Raw genomic sequence first — 12,782 nt, 5'->3', positions numbered from 1 at the left:
TCGTTCGGGTCTCGTTATCGCGACATCGAAACTGCATTGATTGGTCTAAGCATGGCGAAGTTGTGCCTAGTCCCTTCGAAGGATTGCTTTACGATGCTTCGGTACAGCTACCGCAAGTAAGCGTGATCTTTAGAGTTCCAAGCCCATGGTTCAAAGTCAGGCCTACCAGGTTAGGTTGAGATAGGGAGGAGATTCGAAATGCGCCCGCCAATCCTAAGGATTAATCCCAGCCCCGCCGCCACGGTGCTTCGGCCAAAAGTTCGAAAAAGACATGCCAAGTAGATGCTAAGATTGAAAAGATAACGTCGTGGATGCTTTCATGCAGCCGACGGCGTGGCAGCGCGCTTGGTCGCAGTTGCCCAGGCTGGGCCAAGGCCCTCTTCATTGCGCCTGCCTTTTTGGGCACATGCTAACGGCGGGCCAAGGCCACACGTAGGATTGGTTTGTTCCATCACGATATCGCCTTCCTGCAATTGAGTAGGTCGTGTGTGCGGCGTAGTTAGGTGGCGTTCGTTGGAGTTGCTGAAGGGACATCTGGAGCTTCGGCGGTTGATTTGCGCGAAGTGGCATGTCACGCGAAATTTGCTCATTGGCTGCTCGGTCAGTTCACTTAAACTTCAACAACGAGACGACAGGACAAATGTTACCCAAAAATATGCTATTCCTGTAGATCCAATATCTCCGGCAACAACTACGAATACCGGCAAACAGAAGGCGGGTCACGATCTTGCCCTGGTCGATGCATGCCCATGCGTCAACCTAATGCGGTTTCTGCAGCCAACAACTACCGACGGACTGGTGAAGAAACGCTCTAGAAGCGACGACCCTGAAACTCTGGTACAAACTCATCTGCTTCAAAGCGAAGATGATATTCGCTCGACATAGCGGGCATGCCTTGATTTGCGAGAGCATAAGAAGGTGTTGGTGGGACAGGTGTGCTGTGTTGGTAGGGTGCGTGGAAGCTGCCATTGACCTGATGAGGTGCTGGTATATCGGCTCCATACTCTCGGTAGGACTGACCGTATGCACCATACTGATAAGGCGGCGGGAAGCTTTGATTGCCTAGCACTTGTGAAGGCATGCCGTTATGCTGGAAGGGCTGACCGAATGGACCAGGCTGATGTGGAGGTGCCGGGAAACCACCCCGGCCCATGTTGTTCGATATACTGTTGCCGTACATATAGGGCTGGCTTACTGGGCCATTTGGGAAGCCACCGTGGTTCGGGATGTATGAAGACTGCTCACTGTGCTCCAACATAGGTCTGATACCCCACTGCGGATACACACGCAGCCTGGCATTCTTCTTCGAATGAGAAGGGTCTATCAGGCCGTGATTTCCGAACTGGGGACGTGGCGGGAGCTGATGGACAGGAACAGGCAGGTTACCGCCAAGCTCGCTCGCAGGACGGTTCTCCACACCCGTGACTCCCAAACGCTCCGGCACAGAAGTCAGCTCCTTCTTCGATACCGCTTCGTCGACAGTATGCTCCTGGGTGTCGTTTTGGGGCGACTTCATTGGCTCGAAAGCATCATGCTCGCTCTGCTTGTCACCCTGGCGCCAGTGAGACTTGCGCGTCTTCTTCTTCTTATGTTTGAAGCTATCTTCAGGGCGCACATCGTCACTGCACAGTCAGCTGGTATCCTGGTTACGGAAGATCAGTTTCCTTACTCTATCGCCAGTCTCCCGCAATAGACGTATATTTCTTGATCCTCTGGCTTCTTGACCTTCTGACGGACATGATCGGGATGTGGATCTTTATCCAAAGTTGCCAGCGGGTATGATCCATGGTTGAGTGCGTGTCGCACAAGGACGCCGACACACCAAGGCCACTTGGTCCGGATCCATCCGAAGTCTTTGATTTCAGCCCGTGTCAGGATGTCTTTATTAATGAGAAGGAGACGGATCCGCTCCACTGTGGAGTCGAAATCCTCGTAGACTGGCTGGAAGACATGGCGTTAGCAATGACTGCGACTGGCGCACGTACAACACAAGATTACCTACCAGTTTATCAACGCTCTGCTCCGCATTCTTCGCCGCTTGTCGCCAGTATCTGGCAGGCTTTCCGTAGGCGTCTATAAGGAGAGGTATGAGCTCCTCCTCTACCCATATGGTATACTCGAGCTGGGCTTTTACCGCGGCGTACTTGGCCGGCATCGCTACGTTGGTGAGTTCGGGTTTAGGATATTGGTTGAGAAGATTGGAAAAGGTGGTTGGTAAATGGAAGGGGAGAGGTAAAGGTAAGGCAAAGAGATGATGTATAGGTGAGGGTGGGGCCCCTGACGTACCGCGCGCTCGTGACGACGCCCGGGCTTGCAGCATTCACTCTACGGAACACCCTCGGCGGACGGTTATAGGCGGACATATAATTTGGCACCGGTAGCAGCGGCCGAGACTACAATATAAGCACACTCCAACACATCACCCGCTACCTTACACCTCGTGGCCCTGAGGTCACTATGCTATTGGGATGGTCACAGGAATGATCATCCAAATTCCGCCAAGAGACGAGACATGATCTACCGTGCCCAAATACAGGAGATCGTGGTAGCTACGCTGCGTCTTTGTACTATAGTCAATGACCTGATGTTCAGTCTGGCATGGCCTCAGTTCATTATTGACCCGTTCGTCAGAGGGTCTGGAAGACAACACCGGACTATCAAACAAGTGTCATAACTTCAAGAGTGATGCAAGGAGGTACTTGGAACACTATCGACCCATTTCCCAAAGGGTCCAGAAGACGACACTAGACTATTGACTAGATGTCATGAATGCAATCATGATGCGAGGAGGTACTCAGTACATTAGAATATCCGCGCGTCCGTCTAAAAATCTGGGCACAATATGCACTTCCACTTGTTCTGAAAGTTATAATATAATACACATTATCGCTCGAACTATCCCAGACTTCTAGCCTTCTATCCAGACCTCTGTCAAATCTAAAATATCTTATCCTGACGTTCTTCAATCACGCCATCTAGTGGTGATTAAGCCACGCTCCGCTGCTCAAAAGGTGACGCCACCTCCTGGTGCTGCACCACCACCCCTAGAAAGACGATGATTGCCAGGAGCGCCAAAGAACTTGCCACCTGGAGAGCCACGGGGTGGACCCTTGCCTTTGGTGGTTTGACCAGGAGGAGATGACGGGGAGGTAGCAGGGTCGTTCCTGAGTGAATGTTAGTGCCTTTATGTCCACATTGCTAAGAAATTGATCAACTTACCAAGCTGGAAAGCGAATACGCGGGAAGTTAGGATCATCTATATGTAGCTGCCGGCCAGTCCGCTGAAAGTGCTCCCGGCGAGCCTCATGAACCGTCTGCTCATAGGCCTGCATGACAGAGACAGCAGGGGCCGTCGGAGGCAGCATGATACCACCGTGACGCTGGTAGTGACGGTACAACAGCATCTCGACCATCGAATGGTTCTGGCGGATTGTCTCCATAGCAGGGTGACCAAGCTCCCTGTTGGCGATACGCAGGACGAGCTCGTGGATGAGGCGCGAATCGCGGTCGAACGCGTCCTGTCAAATGTCAGTGCGCAAATGAAAGTGAAAAGGGGTGGTACGCACAATGGTCTCGGACCAGTAGACGGCGTTGTCGACATCTGGGAGGAAGTCGTTGTTTGGCACCGCGCGGCCGGCTTGGTTGTAGACGGTGAAGGCCCATCGGCAGAACGGATGCACGGACAATCCAGCAAATCGCTGCAGATCCGTCACAGGCCCATTTCTCGGCTGGATCACCGTCGGAATAGGTTGATGGCCCTGAGGAGGCGATGTTGGACCATCGGGGTAGGCCTCACGAGAGTGTTGAAGAGAGTTACCTTCGCCGACGAGTGCAAGGGAGACGTTACGACCGTGGGCAGGGCGGTTGTTGTAGGGGTGCGGAGGGCGGTTGGGGCCGGAGCCAGACATCTCGAATTTAGAAGGCCGAGTTGAGGGCTTTTGGATGGTGGTGGGAGAAGAGAAAGTGGACTTTACCTGAGGGAGTACAATTTATATACACTAGAGGCGGGAAAAGACCTGCGGTGAACGCGACTTGCGGATCCTCCTTCACCTTCAATGTGACGACAGATCGCGCCGAAAGCAAACGCACAGTCTTATTCTCTTACTCACTGACAAGTGGGTACGAGGTGATTGTAGCTTGATATTGGACGTTAGGGCGGATTAATGCGCCTTTTGTATGCAGCGAATAGACGAACGGATATGTCAGGGGATATGCCGGACTGTTCAAGTGATCTCGAGCAAACAGCTGGAGTAAAGTCGCGACGGGTTGCGTGATACTCGGCTTGACAAAAGGACAATTCAGGAGGATCTCGTGACTCTCTCACTGGTATGAAGCTGTCGCGATGATGCAAAAGTTGAGCGACTGCCATTTGCCTCGGCCGTGAGGGCAGTGAGGCTACCTCATGCAAATTGACGACTCGATAAGTTGACGATACAATATCTTAGGCTTACCTAACATGAACAGGGTACTATCAGGAGCCAATACCCAGCTGCTATTTGACGTACGCCGGCTCGACTCAATACTCAAACCTTGCAGCTCTCTGACCAGACGCAACACCTGCCTCACCTCTCGCATGCGCGTCCGCATCTTTATGTTCAACTAATTTCAGCGGGCGATACTCAGCTGTCCACATTTGCTCACGAATCCATTCTTCCAAGTCGGTGTCGTTGTCTGGAATACCCTTCTCTTGCGCCAACCCGTCCTCGACAGCTTTCTTGATGACGTTTCTGGCGATTTTAACGCTGATTTCGCGCACATCTTCCACGTCAGGGAGTAAGCCAGCACCGGTGTCGTTGAGAACAGGTGCGGCAGAGGCGAGTGCCTGAACGGCAGCAACGAGCATTGCGGATGTCATGAGGCGTGTACGACTAAGGACGGCGCCGAGGCCGATGACAGGGAATGTTACCGAGTTGTTGCATTCAGCTATAGCAGTGTTAGTCGATAGATGAAGTACATGGAGCAACCGATGCTTACAGATATCGTACTCTTTGCCATTGTGCTTGACAGGTGGGAACGGGGAGCCAGTAGCGACTAGCACTTTACCGTCGGTCCAGTCGTACAAGTCCTGCGGCTTTGCTTCATGTAGTCGAGTCGGGTTAGATAGCGGGAAGATGATTGGACGCTCGACATGCTTCGACATTTCTCGAACAACGTCCTCGGAAAATGCGCCAGGCTTGGTTGATGTGCCAATTAGAACATGGGGCTTCACTCCCTTGACTACCGAGAGAAGATCTTGATGCTCTTTCCCCTCCCACTCCTTGTCATTTCGTGCGTACGGTGCTTGTGCAGGGGTGAGTTGGTCCTTCTTGCCCTGGAGTAAGAGGCCGGGCTTGTCAACGCACCTCAATACAGTCAGTATCATCAAATGCATATGTCGGGACGCTGCACTTACCATATTTGCTGTCCTGCTTCTGTGGTTGATTTGCCGGTATTTTGTGCGATAGCGTCTTTGATCTGATCTGCAATACCAGTACCGGCAGAGCCCGAGCCAAACATAACGAAGCGAGCATCCTCCCATTTGGTGCCGCTCACCTTGAAGGCGGCCATGATAGCTGCCAGTGTCACGCATCCCGTTCCTTGGACATCGTCATTGAAGCATGCGATCTGAGGCGTGTATTTGTCGAGGATTCTACGCGCGTTGTTCAGGCCGAAGTCTTCAAAGTGTATGTATGCCTTGGGATAGCGCTTCCTGCACGCTGACACGAATTTGTCGATAAACTTGTCGTACTCTTCGCCTCGTACTCTTTGCCGCCGCTGGCCGAGGTAGAGATCGTCTTCAAGTAGATCCTTGTTCTGTCTTCTCTTAGCAAGATATGGATGTCTGTGGAATATAGACCCACGTCAGTACCACAGTCGAGCACGACTGGCAAAGTCCGCGACGGATGTATCCCAGCACACAGTGTGTATATGACCAGCTTTGCCACACTGATCAAGATGGCGCCTACTCCTTGATCGCCGATACCTAGAATCTGTTCTCCGTCGCTCACGACTATCAAGTCTATGTCTTCAGCATTGCCCCACTGGTTGATATCGTCGTCGACGCGGTCTGCGTCGCCAATATTCAGGAAGCAGCCTTCGGGTCTTCGGAAGAGCCTCGAGTAGTTGGCTATCGCGTCACCCTCGGTTGGGGTGTAGATGACGGAGAACATTTCCTTCAAGTGGTCGAGTATGAGCTTCCACGGGGTCAGCTATGCTCGTCACATATTGGGACACTTATTAAGTCCATACTCTGTAGTAGAGCACTTCATTTTGCTCTTTCAAGCTGGTCATGAAAGTGTTTTTGGCGAGGTCGTTCGGGCGCGAGCTGTATTGGGCGTATGCCCGCTTTACTTGTTCGTCGAGCGTCTGAATGTTGGTGGGCAGCAGGCCGTGTAGTTTGAAGGTATCGCGCTCTTCTTTGGTGAAGGCTGAGCCCTTGTTGAAGTACGGTGTTCGTAACAGTGCATTGCCCTGGATTTGATCAGTAGGCTGGTTTGTCTCGGGACCTTTTCATGCACACTTACAGTCAATGTTGTCTCTTGAGCGCCAGATGTTGAAAGAGGCAGATGGCCAAATTTTTGGTTCTTTTGCTGCTTCGAATTAAAAGACATGTTAGTATCTCAGGTCAGTGTAGGGAACAAAAGCCTCCAAAGCTTGCTGTTTCTTCTGCTCCACCTAAGAGAGCCGTGGTGAGCTGGGTGCATGCGCGTCGCGCGGTTCGGCATGATGACGTCGGAGCCCACGCGCTTCCAGTTCATCCTGTAATAGACACCGCGAGCGAACACAAATCACCAGTCTTCTACAACGCGATCACTACCTTAGCAGAATAAAAACCTCGAACGCACAGCGATATTGAGTAACTGAGTATGTGAGCGCGTAAGGTTGTGGTGCAGTCAAGCATCTCGCAAGCACGCAGCGCCCCGCACTGAGATTGCCACGCATCTGGCTGGAATAGGTCCAACACCCGCTGAGCACACACCATCGCAACCTCAGCTTCGCCAAACATGATAACTTGGTTGAAGACGGAATGTATCCGGCAAAAGCCTTAAATAAGTCGAGTTGGCTTTCCAAGAGTCGCGAACCAATGAGGTTGACACCACCCAAGCCTTTGCAGGGCTTCAACAAGGAGAACCATAGGATTGGACAGATGTCTTTCATTGTTAAATGATCAAGTCTGCAAATGTATCCCCACACCTTTGTGTAAAGAGACATTTTGCCTTTTGCGGCTGCCTCGATGGTGCAGCCTTCCTGAATCCAGCACTGTTGCATTCTTTGTTGGCCAATTGCTGTGCAGCTGAAATAATTGCCATCATCGCATATTTATTCACAACATTATCTCATACAGGCGATAAATTTCTCCATATGACACTACAGCATGTATAGATCATCGTTCTACGCGTCCACAATAAAGTTGCCCAGGAGCCCGCATCCCCATGCGCTTCCTAGACAACTCGACTTCCTCGAAGATTTTGACAGCGATGGAGGCTTGTACCGACAGGGCTCACGACAAGAATCCCGCGATTTCACAGATACCGAAGATGATGACGAGAACATCGCAGACGTAAAGCGCGAATATGAGCTCTTGATCCGAAGAGGGTGGACATACTCGGTAAGGTTATGGCTATTTGATAGTTGAGATGTATACTCAAAGCATATAGGTCGCCATGGTGGTCACTACGATTTTCCTTGCAAAAGTTTGCCCGCTCTCGGGACTCGCCGCAGTCACTCTTCTGTTCCTCGTCACATATCCTCAGAGCGATGTTTATTACGCCATCGGTGACCTGCTACCATGGAGCAAGGTGCCCGAGGATGTAAAAACTGCCCTGCATCGACGACCAAGCTTCATATGTGAGTCTGATAGCCTCTACCTCGCTGTCACCTAAAATAAGTGCTAACACTATACAGACGTCCACAATAGTCAAGGTACGCAAACTTCAGCAGCGTGGCAGGTCCCGTATAATCAATATTTCACTGACGTCTCTATAGCTGCTCGTGCCGGTATTCACCCTGACATGGACCCCCATCGCCGCTTTGAAGAATCCTTGACGCACGCTGCACGTCTCGTCATGCGCCAGCTCTCTGAGTCCATTAAGTCAATCGTGTCCTATACGCTAAGATATATTCTCCTTCAAGCTGGATTGCAGCTCCATGTCACCATTGCGCAGCACCTCGGTGCTCTCTTCCGCGCTGGTGAAGACGTCACCGGCTTCTTCCCGCGCTACGTAGCAAATATGATGTCGATGCAGAACCTATTTCGCCCCGATGGCTTCGCAGACTTCACCAGCAACCGAGTGTCTACGATCAAGTGGTGGTACGGTTGGATCAGCAGTCTTACTCGGGACCTCATATGGTACTTGCCAAAATACTTGGTGACAGGTTTCGGCAGGTTGCTGGTAAAATCTGTTGCTATACTCGAAGGGATCGTTGCGAGCGAACACTTGGCTGAAGATGTGAAAGAAAAAATCCAGCAATTCCTGGGGTAGTTGAAAACAGGCTTGTCATGTTTGCTGGGAGATGACTGTGGCGCTGCGTTGGCACCGCGACCATAGCGAAAGGTGAATTGAACAATCGTGAAGGGAGATTTGCTATGTTGACGTTCACCCATAAATGTGTCTCTTTTCGCTGTCCTGTGATCATGTCTCACAAACTTCAATACACATTCTCTGTAATAACTCCCCTCGTATCTACTCATCGCACTCGTATGCGCTTCTTCTTAACAGCACAATGAAGCCATTCATCATCGCCACGACTCTGATCCTCCTCCCTTTCGCAGCAGCTCATTCATGGGTCCACTGCATAGATCACGACAACAAAGACATCCTCGAATGGATGAAGGCCAACGCAACCAAATACGGAAAGGAAATGATTATCGACCCCCTAATGCCCTGGTACGCTCATCTCTGCCACGGCTGGCCACGCTTCAAGCAGAACCCCGGCGACTGGGTTGACGAAACCATCACCTACCTATGGGATCTTGAAGGCGCAGCCGGCAAAAAGGATATACATGCATGTCACCCAGATCAACGTAACCCGACGTACCACTTAATCGCCCCCGACGCCAAACTTCCGCATCACAGTAATTCCGCGCCCATGGCTACAGCAACGGCAGGCGCTAGCATAAAACTCATGTTCGGCGGCAACGGACACTCGCGCGGGTCCAGTGCCGGCGGGAAAGGCGATCCCGGAAAAGTAGCGATTTACTGGGCCGGCGAGAAGGAAAAGGAACTTGTTAATGTCAGTGAACTAACGCCAGATACTCTGGTCCAGGAAAATGGATTCAGCGACGAGAGCTTCGCATTTCCTGCGGATTTGAATGTGTGGACGCCCCCTCAGGGGCTGTTTGATAAGGGAAATTGGCAAACTTTACGGTTGTAAGTATAGTTGTTCTGTGAAAAGTGAGAATGCTAACACTGTTGGCAGACCGGAATGCATGGAGAAGGGGAGACATATGATGGTTTGGGTGTGGTCGTTTGGTGGAAAGGCGAGATTCAGCACCTGTTTCGATGTTATGATTAAGTGAACGAGGGCAGAACAAGACATGGCGAATGTTGAAATGGTAGTTCTTGGTATTTCTGCGAATGTATTTAATGCTCCGCGCGGACCATGAATGCACTTTTTGAGGTTTGTCCGGGACTTGCGCGGCCTTGCTCTGCGGCAAGTCTCATCGACGACGACATCATGCCGGACAATTGAACATCAAGCACAATACAAACACCACGATTCTTTGGAACATTGAAATAATATTTTGTAGCATGAGATTGAGCCGAGACTACTTCGCATTTGGTCGATGCTTGACACCACCAGAAAATGCATCCATGTCTGGCAACAAGAAGACGATAAGTAATGACGATCGACACCATTACCAGCATTATCCCAAGCCATTCTTGATGCACGGGCTGAAGTCTCAGCTCCTAGATGCTCTCCCTCGCATCAATCTCCCATTTCAGAAACCTGAGGTTGTTTTTGTAGAGCTCATCCTCCAAGTGGTCTCCACCGATGGCATAGTCCAGCAGCTTCCTGGCGAGAAAATCATCCTGACCTCGCAAAAAGCGGCAGAACTCCGCATAGTCTCTGCTCAGAACAAACCGAGCGAATGCTTCAGTCATGCTGAAATATCGTGAGTGTGCGAGGCTGTCAATATCCTTGATGGATGGGCTAACGATGGACGAGAGGGTCGAAGAGAGTGCGCTGGTGTTGACTGATTCATCAAGTGTAGCCAGATAAGCGAACACAATCGTGTTCTCAATCTTCTTAGACTTGAAGGAATTGCTGATGGCTTCTTCCTGCTCCGTACTCATGCGAATGTCCCCTAGGATGATGAGAGCCCTGCTTCCTAGACACGCGAGATCGACATGGTATGTACTGGTACGACTTGTGTGCGGATCGTCCCGCGCTGTAACCCGAATAAGGTCGATCTTGTGTGCTGGACGTTGCTTCTCCGAGACCAAGTGCCGATTGAGGTAAGCGGTAAAGTGTTCTCGAAGGTTATGAGTCGCCGTGGGTACGTGATCGGATAGGACGGCAACGACGACATCGGTTGTAAGCTCCTGATTGCTCCCAGTGCTCGTGTCTTCTGCAGCCCCAGTCCGGGCGATGAATGCTTTAGCGAGGTCCGTGCCAAAGAGGTGCGCTAGCTTGTCATCGCCAAACACATAACGTTGGTAGTCCTTGACGGGAAATGGGAACTTCACGCCATCTCCTCCAGAAATTTTGTGAAGCGAGAAGACATCGCAGACCATCGAATCGTGTGTAGGTATGAGACTTTGATGACCATGTTTTGGAAGAACATTGCGGGAATTTGAAGTGTTCCTCGATGGGCTTGGCGAAGGCTACTGTGGGCATGCAGAGAAGGGGGCTGTGTAAAGCATGCCAAGCAAGGCAACTTGCCTGCCCACAGACAAGAGGTATTCAAATGAGAAAATGCCTCACTGTACGTCATGGCTAGAGCGGTCTTCAGATCGTTTCTTAATAAGACCTGCCATCACCCGTGTCATTGAACTAGCGCTAGCCACGTTATATGACAGCGGCTTTCGGCTATCCCTTCGCAAAAGTGCATCAAAGGCCGAGCTCTGATACCGGCAGGATCTTATATAATCGGAAAGACTTCAGCAAGCCTTCACATTCGACAATTGGTATATGACCATACGTAAGCGCTGGTGTCCCATGAAGCACCAGTAGCGGTATATCAAGCTAGTGTACGGAGCAAATTGAATTGAATCGCACTAGCTGACAGATATGATGATCGTGGGGTGTGCTCGAACAGTCCAGAATTGAAAGCAGGGTCAAATGAGGGGAACTAAGTCCAAAGGGCCGAAGAAGAAGCGAGCGCGAACAAGCTATAGTATTAGTTGTTGTCGAACGTGAAATTGTCGTGATATGCTAAGACTGCTAAGCATGTATGTACGAAGCTTGGGACTTTGTAACACCCGGTTGTGGTGTCGTGCGAACACTACAATTGTAGGCGCGCCTTGTACCAATTCTCGATAGCAACCTGGGAGCTGCTCTTTGCGCCATGGATCATGATGTCAGATATTTGCGCAACGTGTGCCTCTTTCGCGCCTTTAAGAAACACGACACGGCTTGGATCACCTCCACCCTGAGCCCAACCTCTCTTCATTTGAATTTCTAGTTCTTTGATGGAATCAGCAAGCAACTCATAGCCCCCGTACGAGACGAAGACATCGCTGACTATGCGATGCATGTCATTCCACCAGGATGCATCATTCTTGCAAGCTTCCGTATATGCATCGCCGGACACCGAACCTGGATCGGATTCTGGATCATTCTTGTTGGCTTTGCCGAGGAACATGGCTGACCATTTACGAAGAGCAAGAGGCGACATCAAGTCCAATGCGATGTTATCGAAGCTGGAGTAATCAGTGCTAAAGCCAGCCCAAGGACTGTACAGAAGCATGCCAGCAAGTGGCTGTTCGAGCCTAACCGCGGTCACTTCTGGATGCGGGTGCAGGAGGTGAGAAATCAAAGCCAAGCCCAGGTTTCCCCCAGCCGAATCGCCTGATAAGAATATGTCCGAGGGGTTGCGACCTGTGTTGGTGATGAGGTGCGATAAGACAGCCGAGGCTTCCTTCAGTTGCGTTGGATATGTGGCCTCGGGCGCAAGCGTGTAGGCAACAACAAGCACCGCAATAGACCGACATCTGGTAGTCTGACTATTGAGATCTGACAACAGTCGCAACAAGTATCTGGGAATCCCTTCGTTCATTGGCTGCGTATACCCCCCGCCATGGAAATAGAGGATGACAGTATCGGCATCCGATGCGCCTATCCAATGCGCTTCAACGCTGCCGGCATGTAAGATGTCAACGTTGATAGTGTTGGGCGCCACGGCGCGTTTCTTGCACAAGGCGACATAAGCCGCAGTTGTGCTAGGAAGCAGGTATCGCGATTGAGGTATCGTAATGTGTTCGAGCGCACATCGGGTGACAGCGTTTAAAACGTCATTTGTAAGCGCGGTACAGCGGACCGATCGGAATGGGTATGTAAGTGCATGGACGATAGCTGAAAGTACTGCCTACTGTGTTAATGATTGTAGACATCGGGTAACATGGTGGTGTATGACCCACCCATGCGACTCAACAGCGGTGCGACATCGAAGAATCCAGATGACCGTGACTGAGACATGGTTCCGGGGACTTTGGGGAGAAGTCTTGACTTACAAGTCGAAAGATACACAGGCGGTCCGGATTTTATAGAGGACACCACGTGGGGCTGAAGTATGGTGGCCTAAACAAATACTGAAGTCGGTTGGTGAGACGAGGCCACGAGTTGCTGCCCGGACACGG

At 51.1% G+C, this 12,782-nt stretch overlaps 7 protein-coding genes across 7 annotated transcripts; 2 read left to right on the top strand and 5 right to left on the bottom strand.

The window, feature by feature from the left end:
• Positions 1-811: 811 nt before the first annotated feature.
• SNOG_09811 (hypothetical protein) lies at positions 812-2,155 on the bottom strand (the record flags this gene model as incomplete). The annotated part of the gene is made up of 3 exons (XM_001800046.1): positions 812-1,622; positions 1,670-1,941; positions 2,003-2,155. 3 exons carry the CDS (start codon positions 2,153-2,155, stop codon positions 812-814), a joined length of 1,236 nt encoding a protein of 411 aa, XP_001800098.1.
• Positions 2,156-3,004: 849 nt separating this feature from the next.
• On the bottom strand, positions 3,005-3,908 carry SNOG_09810 (hypothetical protein; the record flags this gene model as incomplete). Its single annotated transcript, XM_001800045.1, has 3 exons — positions 3,005-3,164; positions 3,220-3,518; positions 3,567-3,908. The coding sequence occupies 3 exons, from the start codon at positions 3,906-3,908 to the stop codon at positions 3,005-3,007; spliced, it is 801 nt and encodes a 266-aa protein (XP_001800097.1).
• Positions 3,909-4,516: 608 nt separating this feature from the next.
• Positions 4,517-6,590, bottom strand: SNOG_09809 (hypothetical protein; the record flags this gene model as incomplete). The annotated part of the gene is made up of 6 exons (XM_001800044.1): positions 4,517-4,923; positions 4,975-5,342; positions 5,393-5,821; positions 5,899-6,188; positions 6,229-6,468; positions 6,504-6,590. 6 exons carry the CDS (start codon positions 6,588-6,590, stop codon positions 4,517-4,519), a joined length of 1,821 nt encoding a protein of 606 aa, XP_001800096.1.
• Positions 6,591-7,354: 764 nt separating this feature from the next.
• SNOG_09808 (hypothetical protein) lies at positions 7,355-8,462 on the top strand (the record flags this gene model as incomplete). Its single annotated transcript, XM_001800043.1, has 3 exons — positions 7,355-7,588; positions 7,638-7,827; positions 7,966-8,462. The coding sequence occupies 3 exons, from the start codon at positions 7,355-7,357 to the stop codon at positions 8,460-8,462; spliced, it is 921 nt and encodes a 306-aa protein (XP_001800095.1).
• Positions 8,463-8,703: 241 nt separating this feature from the next.
• Positions 8,704-9,354, top strand: SNOG_09807 (hypothetical protein; the record flags this gene model as incomplete). The annotated part of the gene is made up of 1 exon (XM_001800042.1): positions 8,704-9,354. The coding sequence occupies one exon, from the start codon at positions 8,704-8,706 to the stop codon at positions 9,352-9,354; it is 651 nt and encodes a 216-aa protein (XP_001800094.1).
• A 536-nt stretch (positions 9,355-9,890) lies between these two features.
• On the bottom strand, positions 9,891-10,718 carry SNOG_09806 (hypothetical protein; the record flags this gene model as incomplete). The annotated part of the gene is made up of 1 exon (XM_001800041.1): positions 9,891-10,718. The coding sequence occupies one exon, from the start codon at positions 10,716-10,718 to the stop codon at positions 9,891-9,893; it is 828 nt and encodes a 275-aa protein (XP_001800093.1).
• A 605-nt stretch (positions 10,719-11,323) lies between these two features.
• Positions 11,324-12,708, bottom strand: SNOG_09805 (hypothetical protein). Its single transcript, XM_001800040.1, has 2 exons — positions 12,657-12,708; positions 11,324-12,507 (listed from the first exon to the last, which is right to left on the bottom strand). The coding sequence occupies exon 2, from the start codon at positions 12,200-12,202 to the stop codon at positions 11,429-11,431; it is 774 nt and encodes a 257-aa protein (XP_001800092.1). The 5' UTR covers positions 12,203-12,507; positions 12,657-12,708; the 3' UTR covers positions 11,324-11,428.
• Positions 12,709-12,782: the final 74 nt, after the last annotated feature.

Source organism: Parastagonospora nodorum (assembly GCF_000146915.1).
Source record: "Parastagonospora nodorum SN15 chromosome Unknown scaffold_15, whole genome shotgun sequence".
Taxonomy (NCBI): Eukaryota; Fungi; Ascomycota; class Dothideomycetes; order Pleosporales; family Phaeosphaeriaceae; genus Parastagonospora; species Parastagonospora nodorum.
This window is presented reverse-complemented; position numbering and strand designations above follow the sequence as displayed.

Excerpts from the sequence above, each read along its gene's own strand:
- SNOG_09805 (XM_001800040.1), bottom strand. The coding sequence starts at position 12,202 with ATGAACGAAGGGATTCCCAGATACTTGTTGCGACTGTTGTCAGATCTC.